Here is a 20,324-nt window from a genome sequence, read left to right on the forward strand (position 1 = left end):
GCCTGCCAAGCCAGTCATATCTGGCTGGTAGGGAAGTTAATTTTGATGACTAACTCATACTTGAAATTCCTGCAGTTTCTCCCCACTTTGCCAGCTCCTCGTGTTTCTGCAGTCACTTATTACCGTGACATTTATAAAATATGACATGTGTCTTTTAGACAAAACCAAGGACATTTCTTTCCATCGCCCTTTGATTTGTGACTTTTGTCTTTGGAATTCTTATCAAGTTTGAGACAGATTTTGCCTTGTCATGAAAATACCAGTGTCATAACTACCTAGATAGCTGGATCATTTAAGTGATGCAACAATCCAATCAGCTCCTGTTTTTAACTATACATCATTTTGCCAATGTTTCTGACATGTTTTCCAGTGTTATTAACAATCCTCCCATTGAAAGAAATCTCCTGAAGAGAACTGCACTGCCATAGCTGAAGTAAATTAGACTGTTTAAACTAACAAAATGGTTCCCCAGATTTTCTTAAATTCTTTCCACTTCTCATCTTCTGTGGGTTGTTCCCCTATGTCAATTTCATCAATTTTTCTTCTCAGTGGTAGTGGAAAATGCTATTAATCACGTAGTTTTCTTTGACTTCCAAATAAATTCTATGGTCATATTTCTGTTTTAAAAGAATAATGAGAATTTGTTCTGCTTGTAAGCAAGGAGTAAAAAGGGAAGGATATGTTTAATGTTTAACCTGTATCACATGCTGGAGAACTCCCTGTATCCCTCAAGGGTTGGCCCAACTGTCATACTATCTGAGAAGTCTTACCTGTATCTATTTCTATTCTTTTCCCAAACAACTTATATTAGTCAATTCTGTTTCCTTATTACAATACTTGGTAAATCTATTATTTTCCTATGACACTCTGTTGATTTTATTATGTCTTTCTATTCTACCATAAGCCCCTTGAATACCAAGTCTGTGTACTTGTTGTTTCGTTTTTAAATTTTTCTATCCCCACCGAGTATTTGGAATATATTAAGCACATAATAAAAGGTTCTTAACTAGAATTGAAATAAGTATAATGAAAGGGCATGCAACAACCCTACTGACCTGATCATGTGTCATGGGGCTCTGGGTATGTTCCAAGTTCTGTACTACCAGAGTTCTGCCTGGGAACACCTGATATATTTAACATGAATAAGCCAATTATCTTATTATTAACAAATAGTCTTAGGACCTTTGCCATGAACTCAATACTCACAGCAAGACCGTGGGAGAGAAAAGTACTGGAAACCTTCTAATCTAATTGGAATTTAGAGACAGTAGATATTGATAATACCCAAGTTTACAAAGCTTCCGAGAAGCTTTGCATCTGAATCTATAAAGTACTGTAGTACACAGATCTGAAGTATATCTATTATAAAAAATTAAACATGATTTATGTGCAACATATACATATTATGTATGTATAATATGTCTCATGTATTTCATTTTTAATATAAGTATATATATATATATGTCTCACATATATATTGCCCTGGAAACCAATATATACAATGAGCTCAGAGAAGCTGAGAAGTAGTCAGTCAATGCTAAACCAACACACAATTATTCAACAATATATTAATGCCTCTGGTGAAATAACCTTAGAAAATCAAACACATGCATGTGCAGATGAGCACACACGCACCAACTATATTGTGAAGTCTAGAAATGGGAAAAATAGTGCCAATAGTTATATTTCAGTAACAAGCTGCCTCAAATAATGAATTGGCTCAAATTTCAGTTTTATAACTGAATAAACTAAAGCACTAAGGAATTAAGTTCAAAAAGGGGCACATAGTATCATGCCAAACCACATGCTATGAAGTGTCTCAAATTAGTGACTGAAGCTGTATCAAGGAAAAAAGGCAGAAAATAAATCCTGAATATAAATTTTAAAGTAACCCTTTGTCATCTGACTCTTTAATTACGTCACCCAGAGAATATCTGATAGTGATGTTTGGTGGTTAAGGATATTTTACTCTTGCTTGGGGCAACCTCTCTTATCATGAGTGTTCTCTTGTGACTTGTACAATTCACTAATAGGTTATTTTACACATCTTCTTTATCATGACTTATTTGTAACTCATTGCTCTTTAGTCTGGTCAAAAATACTATGACTTTTAAATGTAGTTCCGTATTTCACTGACTTTTTAATAACTTATTCTATGGTAGCTCAGTGGTAAAGAATCCACCTGCCAATTTAGGAGACGTGGGTTGGTTGGATCCCTGGATCCAGAAGATCTCCTGGAGAAGGAGATGACAACTCACTCCAATATTCTTGCCTGGAAAATCCCATGGATAGAGGAGCCTGGCAGGCTATAGTCAATGGGATCGCAGAGTCAGACACAACTTAGTGACTGAGCACAGCATAGTGCATTGATGCTTGAGAAACTGGGAATATGTCTTACTCGTACGACAATTGCCCCTGTGTGCTTAACATAAAAAAACCCTATCTGTTTATTTGTTTTGACATACAAGAAAAAAAACTTGTGTTACCAAAGGGGATAAGGAAGGAGTGACAAGTTAGGAGTATATTATTATTAAAAGATATAAACTGCTATACGTAAAATAGATAAGCAATGAGGATCAACTGCAAGGCATGAGATCCACGTTATTTAATGTAATATGTAATGAAAGTGGCCTACTTCTGCACAGTGCTATTTAAACTAGTTAGAACCCCAATCAAATTTTTCTTAAAAGTCTCCATTTTAAGAAAAGTTCTCTAAAGGAAACTGTGGAAAAGCATCTGTTTCAATTGCTTAAACAAACTTAAAATTTCAAGACTGAACTAGCTGTAGGCTTCTCAATAAGTATTTGTCATATGTCCAATTATCAGCTATTTTTGATATACTAATTACAGAGCTCATTGCAAGTAGTGATTGGGAAGGGGTGAATTTTCTCACCTGTTAAAGTATGATTATAGCACTTATCATCAAAGAACCTGTCTCTAAAAAAGGATATAACTCTCAGGCTTAATTTCTAATCTACACAGGTGGCATTTTGGAGGGGGCAGTCATAGGTTTTATATTTGCTCTCTTGATCAAAACATTTGTGAGACTGTTTAGAGAGAAAGGTGTAAGACTGACTTTTTTTAACGTATCTCTCTTGGTCTGTAAGTCATAGGAATGAAATAGCAGCATATGCTTAGACAAAGGAGAAATACAAATAGGAGCTATCTCTGTAGTAATATAGAAGAGATTTCTTATGCTAAAAAATCCAAAATGTTTCTATTAATATTAGCAATATTTTAAGCCAAGCAATGTTCATTGGTTTATAAGTTCTTATTCATAATATTTTTTAAACTACCAAGTTCTTGCCTTGGATGCATTTTGTATATTATGCTCATACAAACATTTCACGACAGTCTAGCTAATAAACTTCTTTAAATTTCCTGAATGCTTTGTTTGGTTTTTACCACCTTATTTTTCTCTATTAGGGTAAAACCACTTCCTTTATAATTATCGGGTGTCTGCATAATGCTCCCTCCAGCTCTACTTCAAAACATGGAACTGAGTATTTGGTAAAACTTATTTCGGCTTCCACATGAGACAAAAAGTTTATATTCCAACTGTAACAGACTGAGAACAGCTGATTACCAAACAAAATTCATTTTAAAATTAATTATGGCCATGATAAAAAAACCTCCTTCATGAGATAGAGTTATCATGATGTAATATCATGATTAATAACATTATCTCCATAATGTTGATTTTTGTCATTGCTTGCTTTCTGAAGGGCTCAGAGTACTAAAACCAAACTGACAAAACTTACAGGAAAAGAAAGTGAGAATGTTTTTAAATTGTAGCAAACAAAATATCTATAATTAAACAATGGAGAATACTTAATGTCATAGATTTTGGAGCTGGTGATTTCAGTTATGAATAAGAAGGAATATATTACTTATGTGGAGACAGAAGTAACTTTTTTTTATTGTTTCTGGGGTGTGTGATAACCAACTTTAATAGTTACTTTTATTAGAGTCATACAAACAGGTTTTAGTGACAAAATTAAAATAAAATGAGTCAAAGAGATGTAAAATGGATACTTCCCATTTGAGACCAAATATGAGGAACATACACTGCTCATTATTAACAGCATTTATGTCTACATTGGAAACACTTTCTCTTCATTTAATTTTCCTCATCTTGTCTGGAGGCACAATCATGAAAACAAGGGAGCCATTAATCTTTTCCTTGTCTCACAGCTAAGAAATCAACAAAGCTCAAGGACTAGAGCAAAATTCATTTTCTCCTCTCCACCCTACTTACTGCCTCAGTCTTAGTACAAGCCATCACTCTTTCTCCTGGACCTTTAAAATGACATCTAAACTGGTCTTTCCGTCTTCACTCTTGCTGTAAATTTCATTCATACTTCTGTGATTATTCTAAATTCTCAGCCTAACTACAACTTTTATTGGTTCCTCACCTCACCTTCGACAGAATCAATTTCAAGCTCTTTACTTTGGGTTATAAGACTCCTCATGAGCTGGTCCAACCCTCCAGCCTTACCATGTCCTCTTTTGAGTACAATAATGCTGTGAAAGACTTGCCATCATGGATATACTTTGGAAGAAATAATTGTTTAAGGGAAAAATTCATATTTTATGTATGTATTTTCCCAGTATAATTATTATTGCAAAATGTTGTTTCACCTCCCTAGTTTGTTTTATTTTTTGCACATACTATTTTTTCCTCTGTTCCTTTCTTTTCTTTTATTCCTGGACAACTTTTATCAAAGTTTTAATCATGTTTCTTTCTTGATAAAACTCCCTGACACAGCACTCTAAGAGGTTGCTTTCTATTCTTGTACTAAATTTTCTTTTGGCATAGTTCATACTGTCTATTGATTACTTGTTTCCATGTCTGTGTCCACATTTATAATATGAGCATCCTGGATACATATTTTAAAATCTTTATACCTCTTGGGCTCTAGAATAATTTCAAAAATGTTCTCAACATCATCTCATTTAAAGGATTTAAGTTCAAATAAATACTTGTAAGATAAAATTAAAAACATGAAAACTGCTCCAAAATATCTCACTTGTAAAATATTAAATATTGAATCTTATTTGGGAATTCAGACATAAAGCAAATAAATACCAGCTCTTAAGCTAGAGAAAGATAATTTAAATTACTTAAGGTGTTTTGGATGGACAGGTAATACATGAGTTGGGATAGGTAAGAGACAAAATGAGACAGGGCAAAAGCTAACAGAGTTTTGTCAAGAGAATACATTGGGCGTAGCAAACAGCCTTTTCTAACAAACCAGGAAACAACTCTACACATGGACATCTCCAGATGGTCAATACTGAAATCAGACTGATTATGTTCTTTGCAACCAAAGAGATAGAAGCTCTATACACTCAGCAAAAAACAAGACCTGGAGCTAACTGTGGCTCAGATCATGAACTCCTTATTGCAAAATTCATACTTAAATTGAAGAAAGTAGTGGAAATCACTAGGCCCTTCAGGTATGACCTAAATCAAATCCCTTGTGATTATATGGTGGAGGTGAGGAATAGATTCAAGGGATTAGGTCTGGTAGACAGAGTGCCTGAAGAACTATAGATGGAGGCTTATAGCACGGTACAGGAAATGGTGTCCAAAAACATCTCAAAGAAAAAGAAATGTAAGAAGGCAAGGAGATTTTCTGAGAAAGCTTTACAAATACTCAGAAAAGAGGAAAAGTGAAAGGCAAGGGAGAAAGGAAAAGATATACCCAAATAAATGTAGAGTACCAGAGAATAGTAAAGAGAGAGAAGAAAACCTTCTTAAGTGAACAATGCAAAGAAATTAGATGGAAAAAATAGAATGGGAAAGACCAGTGACCTATTTAAGGAAATTTGAGATAAAAAAGAGAACATTTCATGCAAGGATGTGCATGATGTAGGATAGAAACAGTAAGGACCTAAGAGAAGCAGAAGATGTTAAGAAGATATGGCAAGAATACACAGAAGAACTATAAGAAAAAGATCTTAATGTCTCATATAGCCATGATGGTGTGGTCACTCACCTAGAGTCAGACATCCTGGAGTGTGAAGCCAAGTGGATCTTAAGAAACATTACTATGAACAAAGCTAGTGGAGACGATGGAATTCTAGCTGAACTATTTCAAATCCTAAAAGATGATGCAGTTAAACTGCTGCACTCAATGTGTCAGCAAACTTGGAAAACTCAGCAGTGGCCATAGGAGTGGAAAATGTCAATTTTCATTCCAGTCCCAAAGAAGGGAAATGCCAAAGAGTATTCAAGCTACCACACAGTTGTGCTTACTTCACATGTCAACAAGATGATGCTCAAAATCCTTCAATCTAAGCTCCAGAAGTACATCAACTGAGAACTTCCAAATGTGCAAGCTGGATTTAGAAAAGGCAGAGGAACCAGAGTTCAAATTGTCAACATTCATTGGATCATAGAGAAAGCAAAAGATTCCAGAAAAACATCTACTTCTGCTTCATTGACTATGGGAAATCCCTTGACCGTGTGGATCACAACAAACTGTGGAAAATTCTTAAAGAGATGGGAATACCAGACCACCTTATCTGTCTCCTAAGAAATCTGTATGCAGGTCAAGTAGCAATAATTAAAACTGGACATGGAACTGACTAGTTCAAAATTGAGAATGGAGTACATCAAGGCTGTATATTTTCACCCTGCTTATTTAACATCTATGCAGAGAACATCATATGAAATGTTGGGCTGGATGAATCACAAACTGGAATCAAGGTTGAAAGTGGGAAAAATGAAAGTTAGTCACACAGTCGTGTCCGACTGTCTGTGATCCATGGACTGTCTCCTCTGTCCATGGGATTCTCCAGGCAAGAGTATTAGTTTAGGTTACCATTTCCTTCTTAAGGGGATCTTCCCAACCCAGGGATCAAACCTGGGTCTCCTGCATTGCAGGCAGATTCTTTACCAACTGTTATTAGGGAAACCCAGAATCAAAAATGCTGCTAGAAATATCAACAACCTCACATTTGCAGATGATACCACTCTAAAGGGCAGAAATCAGAGAAGAAAATGACAACCCACTCCAGTAGTTTTGCCTGGAGAATTCCATGGACAAAGGAGACAGGTAGGGTACAGTCCATGGGTTTTCAAAGAGTTGGACACAACTGTGTGACTACTTTTCACTTTCAGTGGCAGAAAGCAAAGAGGAACTAAAGAGACTCTTGATGAGGGTGAAAGAGGAGAGTGAAAACTCTGGCTTAAAACTCCACATTCAAAATACTAAGATCATGGCATCTGGTCCCATCACTTCCTAACAAATAGAAGGGTAAAATGTGGAAGCAGTGACAGATTTTATTTTCTTGGGCTCCAAAATAACTGCAGAGCACAGCAGCCACAACATTCAAAGACGCTTGCTCCTTGGAAGGAAATCTATGACAAGGTTAGACAGCATATTAAAAAGCAGAGACAGCACTTTGCTGACTAAAGCCCATCTAGTCAAAGCTATGGTTTTTCCAATAGTGATGTACAGACGTGAGAGTTGGACCATAAAGAAGACTGAGGGCCAAAGAACTGATGCTTTTGAATTGTGGTGCTAAAGACTCATAAGAGTTCCTTGGACAGTAAGGAGATCAAACCTGTCAATTCTAAAGAAAATCAACCCTGGATTTTCACTGGAGGACTGATATTGAAGCTGAAACTCCAATACTTTGGCCACCTGATGTAAAGAGCTGACTCACTGGAAAAGACTCAGATGCTGGGAAAGATTGAGGGCAGAAGAAGGGAGCAACAGAGGATGAGATTTTTGGATGGTATCACCATCTCAAGGGTCATGAGTTTGAGCAAACTCTGGGAAATATTGAAGGAAAGCAAGGCCTGGCATGCTGTGGTCCATGAGTCAGACACAATTTAGCCACTGAGCAACATCAACAAGTATAAAATGGAAAGAGTTTTCATAGGGACTGAAATCTTATCAAGTGTAACTTGCAGTTTGTGGTTTCGCTAATAAAAATGGGAAGAACTGTAGTCAGGACTTCAAGAGCAATGTTGTTACTCTTTAAAAAAACTGTATTTTAATTGGAGGATAATTGTTTTGCAAGGTTTTGTTGGTTTCTGCCATATATTAACATGAATCAACCATAGGGATACATATGTCTTCTCCCCTTCAACCTCCCTCCCACCTCCCACCCCATCACATCCCTCTAGGTTGTCACAGAGCATGGGATTGAACTTTCTGAACCATAGACCAAATTCCCACTGGCTATTTTACATATGGTAATGTATATGTTTAAATGCTACTCTCTCAATTCGTCCCACCCATTCCTTCCCCCACTGTGTCCACAAGTCTGTTTATGTCAGCGTCTCTGTTGCTGCCCTACAAATAAGTTCATTGGTATCACTTCTCTAGATTCCATATTTGTGCATTAATATATGATATTTGTTTTTCTCTTTCTGACTTGCTTCACTCTGTATAACAGGCTCTAGGTTCATCCACCTTACTAAAACTGACTCAATTTCTTTCTTTTTTTATGGCTGAGTAGTATTCCATTGTATATATGTACCACATTTTCTCATCCATTCATCTGTTGATGAACATCTGGGGCTTCTTCCATGTCCTGACTATTGTAAATAGTGCTGCAATGAACATTGAGGTACATGTATCTTTTTAAATTTTGGTTTCCTCAGGGTATATGCCTAGTAGTGGGACTGTTGGATCACATGGTAGTTTTATTCCTGGTTTTCTTTTAAGGGATCTTCATACTATTCTCAGTAGTGGCTGTATAAACTTATATTCCCACCAGCAGTGCAAGATGGTTTCCTTTTATCCATACTCTCTCCAATATTTATTGTTTGTAGATACTTGATGATGACCATTCCTACCAGTGTGAGGTGGTACCTCATTGTAGTTTTGATTTGCATTTCTCTAACAATTAGTGGTGTTATGCATCTTTTCATCTGTCTATTGACTATCTGGATGAGTTCTTTGGAGAAATGTCTGTTTAGGTCTTCTTCCCATTTTTTGATTGGGCTGCCTTTTTTTTTTTTTCCTGATATTGAGTGGTATGTACTGCTTGTATGTTTTGTCAATTGCTTAATTTGCGATTATTTTCTCCCATTCTGAGGGCTGTATTTTTGTCTTATTTATGGTTTCCTTTACTTCCCTGGTGGCTCAGCCGGTAAAGCATCTGCTTGCAACACGGGAGACCTGGGTTCAATCCCTGGGTCAGGAAGATCCTCTGGAGAAGGAAATGGCAACCCACTCCTGGACTCTTGCTTGGAAAATTCCATGGATGGAGAAGCCTGGTAGGCTATAGTCCATGGGGTCACAAAGAGTCAGACTCGACTGAATGACTTCATTTTCTTTACTGTGCAAAAGGTTTTAAGTTTAATTTGTCCTATTTGTTTATTTTTGTTTTTATTTCCATTACTCTAGGAGGTGGGTCATAGAAGATCTTGCCCTGATTTATGTCAAAGGGTGTTCTGCCTATATTTTCCTCTGAGTTTTACAGTTTCTGATCTTCTATTTAAGTCTTTAATCCATTTCGAGTTTATTTTTGTGTATGGTGTTAGGAAGTGTTCTAATTTCATTCTTTTATGCATGGTTGTCCAGTTTTCCCAGCACCACTTATTGAAGAGACTATCTATTCTCCATTATGTTGTTACTTTTAAAATTAGCAATTAATAAAAAGTTTAAGGTCATTGAAAAGTATACATATTAAAACCTTTTATTTTTAATCAAGAGATACCAGTGAGATCATTATATAATTTTGTTGCTAAAAGTTTATTTTTAAAATATTAAAATGTTATCTATAGTGTTGTAGTGTTAGTCGCTCAGTCGTGTCCGACTCTTTGCGACCCCATGGACTGTGGCCCACCAGGCTCCTCTGTCCATGGGATTCTCCAAGCAAGAATACTGGAGTGGATTGCCATTCCCTTCTCCAGTCTGATGTGCATGATGATTCCAATTTCTGATTTCCTCAAAATAAAGGAAATGAGACACCCCACAGGAACTATCCACAATGAAGCTAAATAAGAGAACATGGTTTAGGCATGGGGACTGGAGGCACTGATAAGGGATCATCAGGAAAAAAAATTGAGAATAGAAGGGTCCTTTAAAGTAATTCCTCTATGAAGGGATGACCAGAGGGAAGTACAGGGGCCCAAGTTGGAGGCACCACAATTAGGGATAAAGAAGAAGGGTTCAGTGCAGAAAAAAAAAAGGAGTTCAGAGGAGGAGTTATCTATAAATTGCCTTTTTATTACATGAGCCTTTGTACTTCACCACCCAAATTTCAAATTGCCAATATGTTTGACAAAATGTAGAGGGGAGATGCCCTCCCTTCAATGTCAACATCAGTAGAGCTTTAATTAAAACATACTGGGATTGAGATGCTGGGGGAGGGTAAACAAAACCTTGTGTTCCTATCAAAATCTAAGTATCTTATTGTGAATTAGCAGCAGAAACTATTTTCACAGAGTTATATCACATGTGGACTTGGAATAGAACTGTACTACAATTTTTTTTTTACCTTATGTTTTTCTTTCCATTATCACAGACCACTTGAATGTTCACAAGCTGATTACCCACAAGTTGAATATCAAAGAAGACAGCAATGCTGGGGCCCTATAAGTCTATCTCTTTTCACATTGGCAATCATAGCAGTCATAGGAATTGCCATTGGTATTGTTACTCATTTTGTTGTTGAGGGTAAGTATACAGGTCACATTTCTATTGCCTCAGTGCTCCATGACTTAATATCTTGAAATTCTCAGTTGTATAAAAATTCCATTTGCATGCTATTAGCATTTTAATTACTAATCTTTTACTGATGTTAAATTATAGTTTACCCCAATATTGAGTCCTGTGTTTCATATTTCCAGCCAGTGATGCTTGCAATATATTTACATTATTACACAATCGAAAACAAATACATATTTTTTAAAAAAGAATGAAAACATTATCTTCAGAATAAAGACAAATCACATCATGTGTTGAGTTTAATATAAATATTTTTTGAAATCAATATGTTAATGAGGTGCTCTAAGAAAAACTAATAATATGAGAAAATTACATGAAAAATATCTTTAAAGGGCTAAAGATTAAACATTATTTTTGAAAGAAAAAAGACATTGCTTTATGACTGATGGAAGAGGAAAAAACTCAGAATTATTCTACCTTAGGTGAGAAAATAGAGAGCCAGTACCACATTTAAACCAAATGACAATCAACCAAAGTCTTTGGTATGTGTATTTATAATCACATATGACTGAGACTTTGCCAAAAATTTTACAGAATTGTATGACCCATAACAATAAAACCATATTTGAAAGAATTCCCAAGTAGTGATGAAGTATTGCCCAGCGTGCTCAACTTACCAGCTTATCTACTTTGTTGGGGGATTGATAATATTCATTTCTTAAATTCATATAATAAAAAAATAAACTACATTAACCTCTACATTTGTCTTTCTTGTTGATATCTTTTATGTTTAAAATGCAGTTCATCTTCAATATTTCATGTGTTCAAGAAATAAAAAAGTAAAGGAATAATACAAAAAATGGGAAAAAGTATTTTAAAAATATCATAGAAGTTGTGTTAGGCTGAATAATGTCCCCACACCCCAATACATCTCTGTCTTAATCTTTGTAACTGATGAGTGTTACCTCATATGGCAAAAGGGACTTTCCCGATGTGATTGCTTCAAGGATTTTGAAGAGCCATTATTCTGGATTTTCTGGATGGGCCATAAATGTAATCCCAGTATCTTTATAAAGGACAGGCAAAAAGCCCGAAGAGGGAAGAAGGCTATGTGACAATAGAAGCAGGGAGAGAGGAAAACAATGTGATGTATAATCGCAGGCCAAGGAATGAGGATCCCTCCAGGAGCCAAAAAAGGCAAGGAAAAAGATTCACCCCTTAGATCCTCCAGAAAAACAAACATACAAACAGATCTTAATTTGAGCCCTGTAAAACTCATTTCAGACTTTTGACCTTCAGAATTATAAGGATAAGTTTGTGTGTTGGTTTCAGCCACTAAATTGGTGGTCACTGGTCACAGTAGCAATAGGAAATTAATACAGAGGTTAAGTCCTTGGACTGCAAGGACATCCAACCAGTCAATCCTAAAGGAAATCAACCCTGACTATTCACTGGAAGAATTGATGCTTGAAGCTGAAGCTCCTATACTTCAGTGGAGTGGTCTATAAAAAGGTGAAAGGGATAATGTAAGAAAAATTAAGAAGACTGGGTGGTGAATGCAGACAAATACAAGCAGTCTGCTATAGTTTCAACAGAAATTATTAAGGGAATGTGGCAAAAAATATGCTCAAGAGGTAGGCAGGGCCTAGGTCAAGGAAAACCTTTGTAGATCATAGTAAGGTGTTGTGACTCCTTCCCAATTGGCAATGGAGAAAAATGAAGATGTTTTAATTGGTGAAGTGATATTGTCAAATTTTCAATTTAAAAAGATTTTTCTGCTGTTACGTGGGGAATAGAGCTGAGGAAAACAGAACATGAGACAGGGTACTAGTTAGAAAGTTGTTACATTTTCCAGACAATAAATGATGAGGGAATGAACTAGAGCATTAATGACAATAGAATCTGTGAAAAGTTGATGAAGTTTTAAAATTTAGGAGATGAAATTTTCAAAATCTGTTGATTAATAGGAGGAAATCAAAGTTTACTTTAAAATTTCTCGTCTGGTCATGAAGTAGATTGTAATGAAAGAATTTAAGATAGAGAATCTAGACAGAGTACTTTTTTAATAGAAAGGTCATTTTGTTTTGGATAGACATTAGCTGGGTAGTTGATGAGGATCTGAATTAAGGCTATAACTTTTCTGGGTGGGATAAGGGATTCAGAAGATATTAATAAGTTGCATTCATAGATCTTAAGACTGAAAAATGGGATATTGCAAATGAGAATTAAGCCATGCTTTGGGTGAATGTATGGACGAGTAAGCTGTTCAGAAGATAGAAAACAGAGGATGTGAAACAAGGTTTGAATCTAAGATGAGGTAAATGATCCTGGTTAAGGATAGCAGTGGGCTTCCCTGGTGGCTCAGTGGTAAAGAATCTGCCTACCAATGCAGGAGACATGGGTTCAATCCCTGGGTCCGGAAGATCCCTTGAAGAAGGAAATGGTAACCCACTCCAGTATTCTTGCCTGGATAACCCCATGGACAGAAGAGCCTGGAGGGCTACAGTCTGCTGAGTTGCAAAAGAGTCGGACACGACTTGGCAACTACACAACAACAACAAAGGACAGAACTAGAGAGTTCTCCAAAGTAACTGGTGAGAGGCCGAGAGCAAGGGAGAAAATTAGAAGATGGCTTCATAAAGCCAAAGACAAGCTTTCAAGGAATATGATTAAGTCTGCTAAGAAATCAAGATGATTTTTGAAAAAGACCAAAAGAAATATCGCGTTAGATATAACAACTGTTTCGCCCTTGGCAACGGCAGCCACAGTGGTTTGTTAGGAGTCCATTACAGAGAATTGATGCCTGCATGGGCAAAAAGAAAATGCAAATTTAAAATACTGGTTTGTATTTAAGTAAGCTTATCAGTAGCATAGAAAAAAGTGATCACCCATTCAATGTAGTTTCATAATATAGCTTAGTTATAAAATACCTGTATTACTATTCTTTAAGAAAAATGGTAATTTTTATTATATGACTGTCAGCAATTGTTTTCAGTGTTTGAATTTCCATTGTGTGTTGCATATCTAATTGCGTGAAAAATTTTATATTCATAGACACTATAAATGGGTGTTCTGAAAGTACATTCTATTTTAGCTGGATGCAATGATAAAAATTACACAATATTTTTAAAATGACTACAACTAATTGTATAATGCTAAGAAGAAATAAGCTGTGTTATTGTAAACCTATTTCCTGAGGGAAGGGGACAAGCAATTGACCATGTCTAAGCATGGATCTTTTGTTTATTTTTACCTTTCAGATGATAAGTCATTCTACTATCTTGCCTCTTTTAAAGCTACAAATATAAAATACAGAGAATGTTATGGAAGGAGAACCTCAAAACAGTTTATAGAAATGAGTCATCAGATTGAGAGAATGGTAAGCCCAATAGAAATTTTGAAAGTTTATGAATATTTCTCTGCCTGACATTGAATGTGATTGTTATAGGAACATAACTGCTCCATGGCTCTGTTTCTTCTTCTATAAAATGAGGATAATATAATAGGTCATGTGGTTGTGAGGATTAAATAACTTAATGTATGTAAAATATTTAGAGTAATGTCATATGCCGTTAAATGCATGTAGATTAGAGTAAGCAACTAATTAACATCTGAGGAAATTGTTAGTTGAAACAGTTATTCTCAGTTTAAGTTATGTTTAAATTTAAATTTCTCTGTTAAAAACAGATCAATTTTTAAACTCTTGATTTTCTTTCTTGGTTCATTTTCCTCAAACTTTTTTTTCAACATAAGAATATAGGATTGTGATGCTTGGCTCATCATTTTGTGATTCTGCTTTTGAAACACATAAAGGGTCACATACAAGACTGTGTGCCTATGATTCTTATGAATCTCAAATTTAGTTATGTCCCTCAATTATTTTGGTTTTCCTTGAACACCTAAGCAACTATCAAGGCATTTCTAATTTTTTAAAGTATATTAGGCAAGCAAAATCCTTGCCTGTTATAGCAGAAAGTCAAATAAAAGAGTCTATTTTTGTTTAATAAAAAACATGTATTTGGAGACTATAGATTTCTTGAGCAAAACATGCAGCGTTAGACTAGAGTATAATTTAAGATCATGAGAGTTATTCTAACAAGGAAGTAAGGGGTCTAGAAAAAGGGGACTTAATTAGTATGATTTTTATGATTAGCTATCGGGAGAAGGAAATGGCAACCCACTCCAGTACTCTTGCCTGGAAAATCCCATGGATGGAGGAGACTGGTAGGTTGTAGTCCATGGGGTCGCTAAGAGTTGGACACGACTGAGTGACTTCACTTTCACTTTTCACTTTCATGCATTGGAAAAGGAAATCGCAAGCCACTCCAGTGTTCTTGCCTGGAGAATCCCAGGGACGGCGGAGCCTGGTGGGCTGCCGTCTATGGGGTCGCACAGAGTCAGACACGACTGAAGTGACTTAGCAGCAGCATAGACACCATCTCTCTTTTTTATTTCCTTATTTATTTAAATTAGAAGATAATTACATTACAATATTGTGATGGCTTCTGCCATACATCAACATGAATCAGCCATTGGCATACACATGACCTTCTGTTGCAGGAGGGGGGGCCCCTTCCAGGGCCCAAAACTGGGGTCTTGTCTAACACTCGGAAATGAATTGTCCGAGGAGACACATGTGCTGACAAAGCAAGAGATTTTATTGGGAAAGGGCACTCAGGTGGAGAGCAGTAGGGTAAGGGAACCCAGGAGAACAGCTCTGCCGTGTGGCTCACAGTCTCAGGTTTTATGGTGATGGGATTAGTTTCCCGGTTGTCTTTGGCCAATCATTCTAATTCAGATGGATGCTAGCAAGAGGGATTCTGGGAAGTGGACGGACACGCGGTGTCTCCTTTTGACCTTTCCCGAACTCTTCTGGTTGGTGGTGGCTTATTAGTTCTGTATTCCTTAACAGGATCTCCTGTCAGAAAACAACTCATGTGAATGGTTACTATGGTGCCTGGCCAGGGTGGGCGGTTTCAATCAGTGTGCTTCCCCTAACACTTCCATCCTGAATCCCCCTCGAAACTCCCCACTTACCTCATCCCTCTGGTAGATGAATGGATAAGGAAGTTGTAGTACATATACACAATGGGATATTACTCAGAAATAAAAGAACACATTTGAGTCAGTTCTAATGTAGTGGATGAATCTAGAGCCTATTATACTTTGTGAAGTAAGTCAGAAAGACAAATATCACATATTAACTCATATATATGGAATCTAGAAAGATAGTACCAATGATCCTACGTGCAAGGCAGCAAAGGAGACACAGACATAAAGAACAGACTTTTGGACACAGTGGGAGAAGGACAGGGTGGGATGATTTGAGAGAATAGCATTGAAACATACATTACCATATGTAAAACAGACATTATCTCTTAACTACAGGAGGAGGACTTTAGCACTCCCACTCTTAATTGTACTCTCCTTTCTCTTAATTGTTAACAACATAGGAAAGTATTGCATTTTATTTGGCTATTTATTCTTACATAGCTCGATTATATGTAGTTCCATTCTAAATGTTGAAAACCAACACTGGTTTATTTTTCATACCTATTTAAATAGGGTTTTGCATTTAAATAGGACATTGTTTTTACAATTTTGTTGCCACAGTTCTTTTTTAATTTTATTGGTAGGTGGCTTTATTTAGATTTTTTATTTTTAATTGAAATATAATTGATATATAACATTATGTTAGTTTCAAATGTACAACATAATGGTTGATATTTGTATAAATTGAGAAGGACCACCACCATAAGTATAGTTAACATGCAACAACACAGGTAGTAATAATTTTTCTTCTTATGATGAGAACTTTTAAGATTTACTCTCTTAGCAACTTTCAAATACACAATGAAGTCTTAGTAGATATATATAGTCACCATGTTATACGTTATATCCCAAAGAACTTATTTATTTTATAACTGGAAGTTTGCACCTTTTGACGACCTCAGCCCATTTTTCCTAACTCTCATCTCTCACTTCTGGCAACCACCAATCTGTTCTCTAGATATGAATTTGTATTTTTTGCTTGTTTGTGTAGATTCTCTATCAGTGAGATCATACGGTATTTATCTTTCTCTGTCTGACCTACTTCATTTGGCATAAAGCCTTCAAGGTCCATCAGTAAATTGTTAAAAATGGCAAGATTTCATTCTTGTTTATGTCTGAATAATATACTATCGCATGTATATGCCACATCTTCTTTATCCATTTATTCATCAATGAACACCTAGTTTGCTTCCCTGTCTCAGCTATTGCATGACAAATAGCAGTGGTAGTATGGTTGATTTAGGGATTTAATTTTGTTCTTTCCCCCTATGTGAATACACAGTTGTTTTAGCACCACTGATTGAATAGTCAGTCCTTTCCTGGTTGATCTGCCGTGTCATTTCCACCACAATGCAAGTTTCCATATATGATATGGAATGATGCTGGAATCTCTAATCTGTTCCATCCATCAGCTTGTTTTTCATTGGGTCAACACCATGATACTTTAACCTCTACAGTTTGACAATGTGTTGATACATGTTGTATTAATTTCCTAGGACTGCTGTAGCAAATTACAAAAAACTAGTGACTTGAAACAACAGAAATTTATTCCCTCACAGTTATGGAGACCAGAAATCTTAAAATCAAGATGTCAGCAGCCTTGGAAGTCTCTAGAGAAGAGTTCCTCTTTGCCTCTTCCAACTTCCGGTAGCCTCAGGCATTCCTTGTCATGTGACTACATAAATTTGATCTCTGTCTCCATCTTCACCTGGCCTTCTCTGGGTTTCTTTGTTTCTCTACTCTGATAAGGATACTTATCATTGGATTCCAAGTGTTCCTGGATGATGTCTACACAATGGTCTCATCTTGATATCCTTAATTATATCTGCAAAGACTCTTTGCCAAGTAAAGGCACATTTACATGTTCCCAGAGTTAAATGTATCTTTAGGGGGCCAACATTCAACCCATATACCTGTATTTATCATCATCTCCTTCAGGTACACTGTGGTTTTTCTTGTCCTTTTTATTTCCCAAACCAAATAAACACACACACACACACACACACACACACACACATCCCCTCATATTGGGATTTTGATTTAGCATGCTTCAAATTTGGAAATCTAGAGAAATAATTGACACTATTTATTTATACTTATTTGCTGTATTTCAATAGAGCTTTAAAATAATTTTCTTCAATGTCTGGTATATCTTAGTTAAGTTTAATCCTAGATGCTTGTTTTTGGTCATTGTTAATGGATATCTTTTCAAAGTGCATTCTTTAAAACTGGCTTTTACCACTGTATAGAAATGTGATGAGCTTTTATAACCTCTTTTCACTCTGTCTCCTTTTTTGTATGTGATATTTACAAGTGCTGAGTCTCTCCTGGAGCTTTTAGAGCAGAGAGACTCCCTTTGTGGTTGAGTTCCCTTGATCCACAGTCTGGTCCAGTGATTTCCCTAAAGATATTTTGTAATTCCTGGAGACATTTTTTTGTTGTCACACTGGGAGGAGGAAAGCTGCTGGCATCTAGTACCCCAAGGCTCTGACTATTCTTCCAACTTTTACATTCTCCTCCTTGCTCACTATTCTCTGACCATAATGGTCTTTGAAATTCAGTTCAGTTCAGTCACTCAGTCATGTCCAACTCTTTGTGACCCCATGGACTGCAGTACGCCAGGCTTCCCTGTTCATCACCAACTCCCAGAGCTTACTCAAACTCATGTCCATTGAGTCGGTGATGCCATCCAACCATCTCATCCTCTGTCATGCCCTTTTCCTCCTGCCTTCAATCATTCCCAGCATCAAGGTCTTTTCAAATGAGTCAGTTCTTTGTATCAGGTGGCCAAAATATTGGGGTTTCAGCTTCAGCATCAGTCCTTCCAGTGAATATTCAGGACTGATTTCCTCTTGGATAGACAGATTGGATCTCCTTGCTGTTCAAGGGACTCTCAAAAGTCTTCTCCAACACCACAGTTCAAAAGCATCAATTCTTTGAGATTCCCTATATGTTTTTTTCCTTCCATATGGAACTGCCCCCTGATCCTACCCTTTCTGTTGCTTACTTCTTCTGATCCTTCTGATCCCTCATGTATCCTTCGTGTATCATGCTACCTTTCTGGAGGTAATTATAGACCCTCAGCCATTATCCTGTATTACCTTACTGTTTTAGTTACCTTTTCGGGAGGCCACTCCACAGCTTGTGGCATTTTAATTTTCTGACGAGGATTGAACATAGGCCCTCAGCAGTGAGAGTGTGGAGTTCTAACCTCTGGACCACCAGCAAATTCCTGCCTTTGTATTTAACTATTTATTTATTTATTACTGGCTATCTCTCTATTCTATGAGCCCAGGGACCACAGCTTTTTGTTCCTACCCTTTATCCAGTATTGTCACAGTACCTGAAATATATGATACTCTAGCCAATTGTACTGAATGAACAAATAAATGAAAAAAAAAAAAGAAAAAATGAGATATAATGAAAGAGTCTTGAAGCACTGCAAAATCCAGCATTTTTTTTTTCCTTCATACCTTTGATTAAGATTAACCATAGCTGGAGAATCAATGAATTTATGAAAATGTTACTGTGTACCTCCTTTGTGCAAGGTTATGATAAATGCCAAGGTCCACATAGTACAGTTCTTTCCTTATTTGGAGTGTATAATATTGTTTATATGTGGAAGTTTAGACACGGACAATAATAGAAAAAGAAAATTTATGTAGTAAATGATATGACATATAAGAGCTTACAAGATTGAAATGATAATACTAGAGCTGCCACATTGCAAAATATTGACTCAAGCAATCAGTATTTTAGGGGTTCAGAGGAAGTAAAAATCTCTTTGAGCTAGCAGAAAGTTTCCTTGGAGAGGAAAGCAGTCTGGTGCAGTTTGGGAGGGGAATGTTTTTTTGTTTGGTTGTTTTGTGTGTACGTATGCTTGTCCTCTGCTGGTAGCTCTTTCCCTGAAAGAAGCAGGGTATCTGCAGAACTTGTCTGATTACTTTCATGGGTGGACCCAGAAAGGGATTTCCTAGTACTCACCAGTAACTACTAATCTTCCATAAGTATCTAATCTGCATGCAGTTCCCAGCCAGAGGGAAGGCACAAGCTCAAGCTTGCCAAAGACAGTAGCTTTTAGTTACTGCGTGTACTTTTAGTTAGAGCCACACATATTTTTTCAATTATGCTATTCTGATTTTGATCCTGGAGTTCACACCTAGGACTATAGATGTTGTCTTATTTTAAGGAAAATGTTTTATTTTTCATTTTACCAGATTGAGGGCAGGAGAAGGGGGCAACTGAGGATGAGACGGTTGGATAACATCATCAACTCAATGGACATGAATTTGGGCAATCTGTTGGAGACAGTAAATGACAGAGAAGCCTGGCCTACTGTACTCCATGGGGTAGCAAAGAGTCGGATATGACTTAGCGACTGAACTACAACAAATGGGCTTAGTCATTATCTTGTTTAAAATGGAGTAGCCTCTAGTAATCTATTCTTAGGTTTCAGTTCAGTTCAGTCGCTCAGTCATGTCCAACTCTTTGCAACCCCATGGACTGCAGCTCGCCAGGCCTCCCTGTCCATCACCAACTCCTAGAGTTTACCCAAACTCATGTCCATTAAGTCGGTGATGCCATCCAGCCATCTCATCCTCTGTCGCACACTTCTCCTCCTGCCTTCAATTTTTC

The 20,324-nt window shown here is 36.6% G+C and overlaps 1 protein-coding gene across 1 annotated transcript in view; it reads left to right on the top strand.

Moving 5' to 3' along the window:
* LOC145515447 (transmembrane protease serine 11F-like) overlaps positions 1-20,324 on the top strand; it is a 91,148-nt gene that overhangs the window by 48,229 nt on the left and 22,595 nt on the right. Inside the window, exons 2-3 of the mRNA XM_081515873.1 lie at positions 10,495-10,646; positions 13,898-14,016. Of these exons, the coding sequence (XP_081371999.1) occupies positions 10,495-10,646; positions 13,898-14,016 (271 nt within the window). The remainder of the gene's footprint in view (positions 1-10,494; positions 10,647-13,897; positions 14,017-20,324) is intronic.

Source organism: Giraffa tippelskirchi, chromosome 1, assembly GCF_054371585.1.
Source record: "Giraffa tippelskirchi isolate mGirTip1 chromosome 1, T2T-mGirTip1v1.2.pri, whole genome shotgun sequence".
NCBI classification, from domain to species: domain Eukaryota; kingdom Metazoa; phylum Chordata; class Mammalia; order Artiodactyla; family Giraffidae; genus Giraffa; species Giraffa tippelskirchi.